This window comes from Oncorhynchus clarkii, chromosome 20 (assembly GCF_045791955.1).
Source record: "Oncorhynchus clarkii lewisi isolate Uvic-CL-2024 chromosome 20, UVic_Ocla_1.0, whole genome shotgun sequence".
Classification (NCBI taxonomy): Eukaryota; Metazoa; Chordata; class Actinopteri; order Salmoniformes; family Salmonidae; genus Oncorhynchus; species Oncorhynchus clarkii.
The window spans coordinates 70,650,322-70,663,943 of NC_092166.1; the positions used below are offsets into that span (position 1 = coordinate 70,650,322).

Below are 13,622 nucleotides of genomic sequence, written 5' to 3' on the forward strand. Positions count from 1 at the left end.
ATCAATCAAATGTATTTTATAAAGCCCTTTTTACATCAGCAGTTATTGTTGATAGATACCCAGACTAAAAGCCCAAAGAGCAAGCAATGCAGAGGCAGAAGCACAGTGGCTCGGAAAAAAACAACCCTCCAGGTGTGATATAGGGGCAACATTATTCTACATACAGAAACTCAAAAGAACTATCTATTTCTATGGGAATCTGTTACACCCCATTTCCAAACCCAAACCTCTTCATATAATCATTCCCACATGCATGCAATGCTGTGATACTAACACACAGTAGCAGTCCTCTCCATGGATGACACCCAGTTCCATCAATTAACGCCTAACATCTATAACCCATTATCTTATGCATGACTAGTAGATTCTGTCCAGCTGCCAAAACGCTACTGGCTGTGCTGTGTGCAGATGTTTGACTCATGATGATGATGTCATGTCCTCTGATGGTTTGGTTGATATAGAGCAGCTGCATGGTGGTGGGGAAGGTGCATGACATGCTGTGGCCTTGCTGTATAACAGTCTGACCGTATGTATTCTGGCACACTGAGACCCCTAGGACCTTGTGTGGGCTGAAGTCTATGATGGGGATGCCTGTGTGAGGACATGAACTGGATACATAACTATTGATTTGCGTGTGTGTTGGAGTTATGACAACTAATCCAGGGTTTGGGTTCTGAAACGGGACCCTCCAGACCGTGTGTGTTTCTGTGTGTATCCTGTTGGATAGTGTGCTGTACTAGGTGCATGGGATTGGCCCTTTGACTCTCCTGTGATATGTTGTGGTGTCTTGGTTTGTCTTGTGTAAAGAGAGCTTGCGGTCTTTGCGCACCCTTAGCAAAGAATGGGTGTTTGTGTGTCTGTTTAAATCTTATACAGACACACACAACTGCTCTCCCTCTCTTCCTTGTTGCCCCTGCTTCTTTCTCTGATACTGACATCATAGAAAACAACTTAAGACTTGTCTGTGTAACGTAGCAAGACGTCTACACACACACTTTTATATGGAGGCACACACATTCAAAGCAAGTGTGCGCATGTCCTCAGATAATGTCATACTTTACACACTCTTGATAGACACTGAGGGTTAGCTGGTGCGTACTTGTAGATCTAACTGTGTGTTCACTCTGATTAATGCAGCCCTCCTGTATCATTTGGTAAGTTCACACATACAAATACATTCCTACAGTACTCACGCCACCTTTACCCTTAACTCTTTGCTCAGTAGTGTCGCCTTCAGGGAAAGTGTTCAAATTGGCACATTCTTAATCTGACTTGTTTTATAGGCTACCTCCTTTGGGGATGTACCAGATGTGATTGTCGAGCACTTCAGGAGAGGTGCTTATCTCTGAGATCTGGGGAGCGATCCCTGCTTGTCTCCTTGGAGTGGAGTTGGTTTTGTTGTGTAGGGGGCCATTTTGGATTGGTGTGACGTAAACAAGCCAGGACTGTATGATGAGGAGTCTGTCATTAGGTAATATGGATTTACTTGTCATGCTGTTTCTAACAATGTATTTTCTCTTCTTTCACTTTGCCTCTCCTCTCCTCCATCTCTCTCTCTTGCCGTCCCACAGACTGGAGCAGACCTTGAGGACCCCTGGTAACTGGCCATCAGAACTGCCTGTTCCTACAACGGGACTCCTTTATACACAAGACATCTTTACTCACTTTATTCCTTTTTATTTTTCCTACGATACCAAGAGATTGATTGGACCATAAATGACGATTTAAAAAAATCACACAAAAAATCAGTTAACACACAACACAAAGGATTGCAAAACATTTTTGATTAAAAAAGGGTGTTCAAAAAGCACTCGCACATCTGAGCTGTCTTTGCTGCAGGTGCATGCTAACAATGGAATAACATGAGAAAAAAGAAGAACCGCGCACACGTTAGAGCTTTGTTGAAGGCCTTGAGGCCGATACGTAAAGCTACATAAAGAACAGCGATACTAGCAAGAGTAGTGTGCAGGTTTCTTCTTTTTTCTCATATTAAAAAAGGGGGGAAAGAAAGACTGCGATGGTAGTATAAACGATGTATACAAAATATATATACTAGACAAATTAAGACTTGTTGTTTTTTTTCCTTTTTATAGCTTTTTTGTGGTTTTTCTTTTTGTGCTGATGAAGAGACACGAGGGCCATAGTTGGGACATTTTGTGGCCCATCCCTGTGCAGTCTGGGGTGCCTTTTTCTCCATCGCTGAGGATGGAGGAGCTAGCAACCAGCTGTAAACTGACCAGGCCCCAAGTCCCTGCTTCCAGACACAAGGGGCCCTACAGAGGACCACCACTGGGTCAGGGACTCACTGGCATGTGGCTGCCTGGCTGGACATTGCTACTGGGATTTCAGATAGACAAACCCAATGTGTGGACAGGATAGGAGTGACTGGCTGCATTCTATGGCATTACTTGTGTGGAAGGGTTTGGAGACTGATCGCTTTTTGCACTTTTTCCCCTCACTTTTTCTCTCCAACCAACAACAAAGAAACAACGGAGACCCAGCTAATGTTTGCATTGACAGACACTGCCTCAACTTCAACCATTTCACTTCCATAAGCTTTCTAGCCTGCTGTTGATCAAGAAACATTTAAAATATATATAAAATCCATATATTTTTGATTTATGTAAAAAAAAAAAAAAAAAAAAAAAAGTGTCATGTGGCCTACTGTGTGTTTGTAAAGATGAGGAAGTTGCTGGTTCGTTGACTTTAGGAGTCAAACCGAGATCTTGATTGACACGTGAGGAAATCTACGTGGGTGTGTACAAACCAGCCACCCAAGGACTCTGGGTTTTTGGGCTAAAGGGATTCTAACTGTCCACCAAAGCCTCACTACTCGTTTCTCCTTGCACTTCTCTCTCTTTCTTATTAGTTTATCCTATGTTCTGTCTTTCCTCACCCTCTCCTTAAAATGCAGAAACGGACTCTTGCAACAACTTGCCTTTTTATTCGATTTTTCTCAGATAAATAAGTGTGTTCTTTTTTTCCGTTTAGGCAATGATGATGTTCACCTTTAGTTTATTTTTCAAATGCCGTGTTAATAGTGTAATATGGTTGTTCCATTGCGTTCTCTAAATTTCAATAGAAATTGCTTGTATGAAAAAATGAAACCGATGAAATGTGTTAAAAGGAGAAGTCAAGCATGATTTAGTGTGCCGGAGAGGGGTGAGGTGGCTCTCGGCCCAGGTTTCTGGCGTGGCTATGATCTGGTACACAAGCCTTGGTGCCATGTGACTTAGGTACTTGAATGTTGGGTGTGGTTGTATTTTTGCAATATTGATTTTCATGAGATTATTAAAAAAATAATTGTGGGGGGGGGGGGGTTTAATAATTTTTTAGCTGTGCATGTTTTGTGTTGGAGGAGTGTGGGATGGGGGTCAGACGGGTGGGGTGGGGGTGATGGTCCTGGTTAATGGGTATGTTTAAGCTATAGTAGACACTGGGTTAAGAGGGTGTGGGGCTGCTTTGAATGTAATTCACCTTCACACTACACTGCACAGGCTGAGCGGAGGCTACAGATGCTTTCCTCCCCCTGGTTATTTGATGACAGAACTTACCCTGGCATTTAGTTTTCATTGTTTCATTGGAATATATAGGCTATAGAGTCCCACGTGGGGTTATATTAATACGATCTTTATTCTCACTCATCTTTCTCCCGAACTGGAGCAATTTGCTGGTCCCGCCCCCTATTACTAACTGTAATGATTGAAAAATGAGAATGTTTGTGATGTTTTGGGGGCTGGAAATGAACTTGGTGATTTAGTGCCCATGTTATTCATCCTGATTTTCCTTTTATCTTTTTTTGTGTATCTACAAGTATTGATATATAGAATGGTGATCATTTCCACATTTTATTTATTCCTGATTTTAGCCTTTAACATGAGAGGTGCTGTATTTGAGAATGGTATACGGTTATGATGTGTGTGTAGGTGTGGCAGGGTTTTCCCCGCCCCCTCTGCAGGGTCACCTGAGTGATGAGGGGGTCAGGGGTCGATCGTGAGTTTTCACCATACCTCCTGATAGTTCCCAGTATAACATTGTGATGTTTCAGACCATACCGTGAGCATAATCTTCAATAAAGGATGGATACATTTAGATGAAATTATGTTCTGTGTGTTATTGTTCAGTCCTGCATGGGTGTATACACACACACACACACACACAATTTAGTGTTGGGATTTTGGGTTGTCCTGTTATCAAACTGATAAAATGGTGACATTATATGAATGACATCTGTTTTGTCATAGTGTTTATAGTACAGTTGTGCCAGAAGAAATTGCACATAAATCATAATCTAAAGATGTATCACTCACAATTCTAATCTTCTGATTCTAGGGAAATGTGGCTGCATTCAGTCTTAAAGTTAACTCGATGTATTCAAGCCCATTGCATTCAAACCAACAAATAGAGCAAGAGGATAATCTCTGACCACACGTTTACAACTCTCCAATTTCCCACATTCCGGGGGAGTTGTACTATGGACCCTGTGACTAGTGCTACCTTTGAGTGTTGTTTGAACAAATGATTACAAGGAGTCAGTTAATCTCAGCAAAGGATTTAGAAGTAGACGGGCACATGTTCCTAGACATGAGCTCCGGTACAGCCAACGGTAGCAGTATGGAACTGGGGGAGTGCATCCAAAACACGGGCTTCCATGAGGATGACGAGACAGAGGATGCTGTTGGTGGAGACGAAGAGAACAGGACTTCGACGGTCAAGATGTCCCCGGGCAGAGAGGAGGATACTTATACCCAAATCAAACCTTACGCGGGCATGCCTAAAGAGGTCCTGCTTTTATATTCAGTCCAAGCTCGCTACCGACTACCCCGGGAGATCCTGTTCTGGCTGACCATTGTGTGCACCTTGGCGCTGGTCGCACTGACCATCACAGTGATCGTTATGTCGCCCCGTTGCCTCAGCTGGTGGCAGTCGTCTCCTGTGTACCAGATATACCCACGTTCCTTCAAGGACTCAGACAGCGATGGTATCGGAGACCTCAAAGGTAGTATATTCCTAATTATTTAGAGTAGTCTATTTTCTTGTAGCCTACTTGGTGTTCGTATTCATTCCTAATTCATAAAACTTTGGTTAGTACCGTGAGCACTATCCAACTCCTATGAATTATGGTGCATATTACTAGGTCTATGGCTACACCATTCTATTTGATGAGTCTATTTAAGAGCATAATGAGTGCTTTCATGGAATCATTACCACCGGGTATTGAAGTCCGAGGATTGTTGTTCCTGCTTTGAATTGCACTTGTTTTACGCATCACTCGTTTTACAGGCTTACATTAGGTGGTCATTAACATCAGTCTCCAAACATCCCCTCATATTTCCCGGAATCAAGGATACATAACATCCTGAGCAACAAACCCATTACAGGCCCAATACTCTTACTGTAGCCTTCCTCTATTAGAACTACCACAGCTCCAGCTAAGAGGTCTGGTCCTTTATGGTACAGTAGATATTGGGCTCCTGAGTGGCGCAGCGGTCTAAGGCACTGCATCTCAGTGTTAGAGGCATCACCACAGACACCCTGGTTCGAATCCAGGCTGTATAACAACCGGCCGTGATTGGGAGTCTCGTAGGGCGGTGCACAATTGGCCTAGCGTCGTCCGTGTTTGGCCGGTGTAGGCCGTCATTGTAAATAAGAATTTGACTTGCCTAGTTAAATAGATTTAAATAAATAAAAATATATTGGCTTTCCCCCTTAGCCAGAGAGTTAATGGTTCAAGCCAAACCTTGAATATTGCACAATAACTATATAGATAGTTAGTGTCAAATTTCAGAAAGCTAAAAATTATGTGTGTCAGAGTTCTAAAGTTCATGCACAGACATTTAGTTTAGCCACTGTTGATTAACATTGCTGCACCTTATGTTCAGGCATCTTGGATAAACTGGATCACTTTCAGTACCTGAACATCAAGGCCATCTGGATCAGTCCGTTCTACAAGTCTCCCATGAAAGACTTTGGCTATGATGTGGAAGACTTTAGAGACATCGATCCACTCTTTGGCTCCATGCAAGACTTTGATGACCTCCTCGCTGCCATGCATGACAAAGGTGAGCAATTTGGACAAAATATGTATATTTTAATAACTGCAATAGTAGTACAATTCCTCACTTATTTTCCACCGCTCTCCTAAGTGTCACCTTTGACCTCTCTTCCCCCAGGGTTGAAGCTGATCATGGATTTTATCCCTAACCATACCAGTAACATGCACCAGTGGTTCAACCTCAGCAGTAGTGGACATGCACAGTACAAAGACTACTATATCTGGGCCAACTGCAATACTACCCATGCCCCCAACAACTGGGTGAGGATCATTTTCACTCTGTCATTCATTATTATTATTTAACTTCTATTTGTAGAGGGATGACCAGAACAGAGTATTAACCAAATAACTGTACTCCCCTGTGTGTGTGTGTGTGTGTGTGTCTTCGACCCAGGTGAGTGTGTTTGGGAACTCCTCCTGGACGTATGTTGAGGAGAGGCAGCAGTGTTACTACCACCAGTTCCTCAAGGAGCAACCCGACCTCAACTTCCGCAACCCACATGTTCGGAGAGAGATGACTGTAAGATATTACTCATGCACACACACACAATATGTGGCCGATCTAAAGACATGTTCCGAACTTTGGCGACTAGTAAGTATTTTTGAAACCTTTCCCTTTGGGCTGGATGTGTCTGTGTAGTTTATACATGCATAATCTATGAGCTGAATTACTGTGTTACCTCAATTAGCCACAAAATCCCTAGTTTGAAAGCGACAAGTTTTTTGGAAGCTGTGCTGCTCCATTTTCCCTACATTTCCCCCTACGTGGGCCAGCCCTAGAACCCAAACAATTCCAGTTGTAGACAATGAGCTTCAGCCCCTTGCCATTTAAGTGACAGCTAGCAAGACACAAACAGCAGAGCGAGAGCAATGACACGGTGCACGTATCTGCACATATGTGACGTAGTACGCAATTTTCGGGGACCACTTTTGGCTCATGAGCGCTACTTTCAGAACTACTGGCAAAAAAGTATACAAAATAATCTCTTTAATCAAAGAATTATACATTTATCATGCTATATACATTATTTATTTCCTAGCTATAAGACCCAGTTTCCAAAGGAATGATAAAGAGTGAGAGGGGGGGGGGGGGGCTGAGTGATGAATGAGAGTGAGAGTGGCCCAGTTTTAGGTGATGATTGACATGCTGTGTATGAGAAACAGAGAGGAGTTGTTTTCCGCCCCATTCACCCCCTCTAGTCTCTTCTCACATGAGTCTACCTAGGCTGGGGGAAGAGGGAGTCTGGTGTCCCTCTCATGTCACAGAGAAGCCTTTATACTCAGTTAGCTGGCATAGTAAGGTTTACCCGAGAGAAAATAATCCAGGCTATCTTCTATGGTCACCTATGCAAGTATAAAAAACTGGGATCTCAGCAGCCTTTACCAATGTGTTGCTACATTTGCTGTGGTTATTGATTGATGTTTTATCCTCTGCTTTAGTGGCCAGGTTATTCATTATCTCTGAGTAGTTACTATGGTTTTTACAACTGGAGACAGAGTCAGAGAGCCCAAAGTGCAGGACCATGTATAACCAGTGTATACCTGTGTTGTATCTATTGATGAGTGACTAGGTGTGTCAAGTGACATCTGTGGACCTTAGTTATGAGAACAAGCAGACATTATACTGGACATGAGTTACAATCAATACATTCATGTTGAAATAACTATCATATGTACACTGAAGAAAAACATAAATGCAACATGCAACAATTTCAAAGATTTTTACTGAGTTACAGTTCATATATGGAAATGATATGGAAATTAGTCAATTGAAATAAAGCCATACATGCTGTCTCCCATCTGCCATCATACCATACCATCTCCCATCTGCCATCATACCATACCATCTCCCATCTGCCCGGTACAGTTGAAACCGGAATTAATACTTGAAGAGCACACTTCTCCAGCGTGCCAGTGGCCATCGAAGGTGAGCATTTGCCCACTGAAGTTGGTTACGATGCAGAACTGCTGTCAGGTTAAGACCCTGGTGAGGACAACGAGAATGCAGATGAGCTTCCCTGAGATGGGTTTCTGATAGTTTGTGCAGAAATTATTTGGTTGTGCAAACGCACAGTTTCATCAGCTGTCTGGGCGACTGGTCTCAGATGATCCAGCAGGTGAAGATGCCAGATGTGGAGGTCCTGGGCTAGTGTGGTTGTATTTATTTCATCTTTATGTTGTCTGCATTTGTAAGTCTGGTTGGACATACTGCTAAATTCTCTAAAACGGTATTGGAGAGGCTGCTTATGGTATAGAAATAAATATTAAAATCTCTGGTAACAGCTCTGGTGGACATTCCTGCAGTCAGCATGCCAATTGCATGCTTCCTCAAAACTTGAAACGTCTGTGGCATTGTGTTGTGACAAAACTGCACATTTGAGTGACCTTTTATTGTCCCAGCACAAGGTGCACAAGTGTAATGATCATGCTGTTTAATCAGCTTCTTCATATGCCACACCTGTCAGGTGGATGGATTATCTTGGAAAAGGAGAAATGCTCACGAACATTGATGTAAGCTTTCTGTGAGTTTGCACAATTTCTGCTGTGTTTTATTTCAACTCATAAAACACTTTACATGTTGCATTTATATTTTTCGTTCAGTATATACAGTTGAAGTCGGAAATTTACATACACTTATGTTGGAGTCACTAAAACTTGTTTTTTAACCTCTCCACACATTTCTTGTTAACAAACTATAGTTTTGGCAAGTTGGTTAGGACATCTACTTTGTGCATGACACAAGTAATTTTTCCAACAATTGTTTACAGACAGATTATTTCAATTATAATTTACTGTATCACAATTCCAGTGGGTCGGAAGTTTACATACACTAAGTTGACTATGCCTTTCAACAGCTTGGAAAATTCCAGAAAGTTATGTCACGGATTTAGAAGCTTCTGATAGGCTAATTGACATAATTTGAGTCAATTGGAGGTATTTCAAGGCCTTCCTTCACACTCAGTGCCTCTTTGCTTGACATCATGGGAAAATCAAAAGAAATCAGCCAAGACCTCAGAAGAAAAATTGTCTGGTTCATCCTTGGGAGCAATTTCCAAATGCCTGAAGATATCACGTTCATCTGTACAAATAATAGTATAAACACCATGCACCCACGCAGCCGTCATACCGCTCAGGAAGGATATGTGTTCTGTCTCTTAGAGATGAATGTACTTTGGTGCGAAAAGTGCAAATCAATCCCAGAACAGGAAAGGACCTTGTGAAGATGTTGGAGGAAACAGGTACAAAGTATCTATATCCACAGTAAAATGAGTCCTATATCGACATAACCTGAAAGGCCGCTCAGCAAGGAAGAAGCCACTGCTCCAAAACTGCCATGTACAGTTGCAAACTACGGTTTGCAACTGCACATTGGGACAAAGATCATACTTTTTGGAGAAATGTCCTCTGGTCTGATGAAACAAAAATAGAACTGTTTGGCCATAATAACCATCGTTATTTTTGGAGGAAAAAGGGGGAGGCTTGCAAGCCGAAGAACACTATCCCAACCGTGAAGTACGGGGGTGGCAGCATCATGTTGTGGGGGTACTTTGCTGCAGGAGGGACAGGTGCACTTCACAAAATAGATGGCATCATGAAGGAGGAAAATTATGTGGATATATTGAAACAACATCTCAAGACATCAGTCAGGAAGTTAAAGCTTGGTAGCAAATGGGTCTTCCAAATGGACAATGACACCAAGCATACTTCCAAAGTTGTGACAAAATGGCTTAAGGACAACAAAGTCAAGGTATTGGAGTGGCCATCACAAAGCCCTGACCTCAATCCTATAGAACATTTGTGTGCAGAAATGAAAAAGCATGTGCAAGCAAGGAGGCCTACAAACCTGACTCAGTTACACCAGCTCTGTCAGGAGGAATGGGACAAAATTCACCCAATTTATTGTGGGAAGCTTGTGGAAGGCTACCTGAAACATTTGACCTAAGTTAAACAATTTAAAGGCAATGCTACCAAATACTAATTGAGTGTATGTAAACTTCTGACCCACTGGGAATGTGATGAAAGAAATAAAAGCTGAACTAAATCATTCTCTCTACTATTATTCTGACATTTCATATTCTTAGGATCACTACTTTATTTTAACTGACCTAAGACAGGGAATTTTTCTAGGATTAAATGTCAGGAAATGTGAAGAAAAAAAACTGAGCCCTGCTTTCTTCACGCTGCAGATTTTCTATGTGATTTTAAAAGCCATAGGCCCTGTATAACTGCTTCCGTTCATCTCTCTCTTCAGGAGATCGTTCGTTTCTGGCTGGAGAAGGGAGTGGATGGATTCCGTATGGACGCTGTGAAGCACATCCTAGAGGCCAAGCACCTGAGGGATGAGCCCCAAGTGGACCCACAACAAGATCCTGTAAGCCTAATTTCAGCCCGTATACCTCTGATCGTGGGGTAGGCTGTACCAGATTTTCCCCCTAATCACTCTTGTGAATTAGATACAGAGAAAAGGTCTAAGGAAGACACTCAAAGGCCTGACAAAATGAGTATGTTTTAATGTAAAGTGACGCCTAACAACATTACTTCATCACAGAGTAATAGCATGGGCATACTATAACAGTCTACCAGATTGTTCAGCATAGGGGAATGAACTTTCCCCTGGAGAGAACGAGAGGCCAGGCTTTCTGATAAGCTACGTTCTCACAGGGAAGGGATTACTAGGAGCATATTTCTCTGGATTTGAGAGTCACCGTTATTTTCCTCATTCGGCACAATTACACCAAGCCTCAGCGGTAGCACAGTAACTAGAGAAGGATTGTGGAGGAAGTAACCTCCACTGATACCATCTCTCCCGTCTTCTCTCTCCCCCCTCTGGCCCTGGTTTTCCTCTTTCTTCCCCTCTCTCACCCATTTCAGGATACAATTGACACAGAGTTTGAGCTCCACCATGACTACACCACCACTCAGTTAGGGCTGCATGATATCCTGCAGGCCTGGAGGGGAGAAATGGACGTCTACAGTAGAGAGCCAGGCCGATACAGGTATCCCACTATCCATTTCATCTTCCATAATTTGTCAGTAACCCTTTATACATGTGGAATACTGCTGATATTACTCCAGTAACAACATTGTTATAAACATGTTGTACATTGTACTACCTAGGTATAATGGAAACTTAATATCAAGTGCTACAGATTTTTCATATTCTGACTCACCTTGAAGTTAGTGGTATATTTCAATTTGTATTGTCCTAACGTCCAACAGGTTTATGGTAGCTGAGTCCTATGACTATGAGGAGACTGAAAAGACCATGATGTACTATGGGACACCCTACGTTAAAGAGAGCGACTTCCCTTTCAACTTCTATCTGATGGACCTGCCAACTAATCTGACTGGAACTGGGGCTCAAGGCCTGGTCAATCTGTGGATGGCCAACATGCCAGTAGGGAAATGGCCAAACTGGGTGGTAAGTGGTTAGAAAAAGAGAACTTGTCAACATCAGACATGTAAATATGCAGTGTAACATTATGAGATAGCAGATATAAAGCTGTATTGATAAGAATTGCACATCAAAAACAGCATTTCCCCCTGAGGAATGGTTCCATTCTGTCTTTAGGTTGGGAACCACGATAAACCTCGTATCTCCTCCAGTGTTGGCCAGGAGTACATTAAAGTGATCAACATGCTACTGCTCACCCTGCCCGGCACACCCAGCACTTACTATGGAGAGGAGATAGGCATGATGAACATCAATGTGACCATAGACGAGATCCAGGACCCCTTTGGAAAGTTTAACCCTGTAAGTGTACCGAATCTAGAATGCATCCACTGAAGTCAAATGTTTTGAACGTTGATAGAAATTTCATGGCTGACATGATTCCATATTCTACATGACAGACCATTGTAGCTCTTTCTACACAATATATTTATATCTGAACAAGCCCTTGGTCTACAGTAGGATCAGCACTCAACCTGTTCTGGGCCTGCATGTACAACAGTCAACATCCAGGACTCTAATGCTGACACGTGTGCCTGTTCCATGCTGTAGAATGCCAGTCGTGATCCTCAGAGGTCCCCCATGCAGTGGAGTGATGGGCCGAATGCTGGCTTCAGTGATGCCAATCATACCTGGCTGCCTTTGCACCCACACCACACAACAGTTAATGTGGAGGTAGAGTACACTCCTCTTTTAGTGATGAGATCTGGGTTACACTTCTGAGTAAACAGTCATGAGCGCAGTGGAACATTGAAACAACAGTCTCTCCAGGATTCCGTGTTCGCAATTTGTTGTGTGCAAAATCAACAATTCCCTGCATATTATTAACGTTTTATATTTTAGTAATTTAGCACAGGGTTTCCCAAAGTCGGTCCTGGGGCCTCAGCTTTCGGTTGTTGCCCTTACACAGCTCATTCAAAAAAACAACTCATCAACAAGCTTTGATGATTTGAATCAGCTGTGTAGTGCTAGGGCAAAAACCAAAACGTGCACCTGGGGGGAACCGAGTTTGGGATTTGATTTAGCAGACGCTCTTATACAGAGCGACTTACAGGAGTAGTTAGAGGTAAGTGCCTTAAGGGCACAGACATGTTTCACCTAGTTGGCTCAAGGATTCGAACCAGCAAACCTTTGGTTACTGGCCCAACGCTCTTAACCGCTAGGCTACCTGCCACCCCTATTATGAAAGGGCATGCTAATTTGACCAATCACTGCACCATTTCTGCATTAAACAGGCAAATCGTCACAATATCGTCTCATAAAAATGACCCATTACCGCAGTACAAAAAGAGGCCTCGCAATTTCAACCAATCATTGCACATTTACTGCATGGTATGGTTCAATCAAGCCACACATCAACAAACCTTTCCCCTCGTCAGCGCATTTTTGCAACAAATTGGACAAAATCATTGCATATCACCATGCAAAATGTCAGAATTGCTGCAGCAAAATCAAGCAGTTTTGCCCACAAATACAGTATCATGAAAACCTGGTGGGACTGAAAATAACAGTATTATGAGGTTGTCTGTATAGTAGTTCACTGTCATTAGATTTATACAATCAATTCTCTGTCCATGCCCTCTCCAGGCTCAGCAGAAAGACAGCGGGTCAGTACTGTCTCAGTACCGGGCCCTGAGTCTCCTGCGACAGGCCCAGCTGCCTCTCCATCGGGGATGGATGTGCTACATCTGGAGCGATGCGGATGTCTTTGCCTTTCTGAGGGAGATAGACGGCTTGGACAAGGCCTTCCTCGTGGTGCTCAACTTTGGAGCGGACTCTGTTATAAACCTCTCGGCCATAACAGAGTTGCCGGAGCAGCTAACACTTCATATGAGTACCAAGCAGGAAAACTATGGGATGCCGGTGATTAAATCTTCAATTTCCACGGCGCGAGGGGAGGGGCTGCTACTTGAGTACTCCACCCACATGCGGTTCAACCCTGGCCACGCCTCCCAGTGTTTTGTCTCAGAGAAGGCCTGCTACCTGGGAGTCTTGGACATTCTGTATAAGTGCTGAGTACTGCAGCCTCAGAGTGGGAGGAGAAATCACCATGTCCTCGACAATCAAATGTGTTATGATGAGACTGGCTGTGATTGAGTCAGTGTATGTTCAAAT

At 43.0% G+C, this 13,622-nt stretch overlaps 2 protein-coding genes across 4 annotated transcripts in view; both read left to right on the forward strand.

Annotated features, from left to right (window-relative positions):
- Window positions 1-4,099, forward strand: part of LOC139376851 (protein phosphatase, Mg2+/Mn2+ dependent, 1Ba) — a 40,272-nt gene extending 36,173 nt beyond the window's left edge. The window contains exons 6-7 of one of the 3 annotated variants that reach the window (XM_071119808.1): window positions 1,572-1,597; window positions 2,094-4,099. In XM_071119808.1, the coding sequence (XP_070975909.1) occupies window positions 1,572-1,597; window positions 2,094-2,379 (312 nt within the window). In that variant the 3' untranslated portion in view covers window positions 2,380-4,099. The other 2 variants (XM_071119810.1, XM_071119809.1) reach the window with 2 other exon arrangements.
- Window positions 4,100-4,474: 375 nt separating this feature from the next.
- On the forward strand, window positions 4,475-13,534 carry LOC139376849 (solute carrier family 3 member 1). The gene is given in 11 exon segments (XM_071119806.1): window positions 4,475-4,499; window positions 4,502-4,999; window positions 5,883-6,062; window positions 6,174-6,316; window positions 6,450-6,575; window positions 10,308-10,427; window positions 10,928-11,052; window positions 11,276-11,477; window positions 11,628-11,810; window positions 12,060-12,182; window positions 13,095-13,534. Coding segments are annotated over 11 exon segments (2,154 nt in total). The 3' UTR covers window positions 13,524-13,534.
- The last annotated feature ends 88 nt before the right edge of the window (window positions 13,535-13,622 follow it).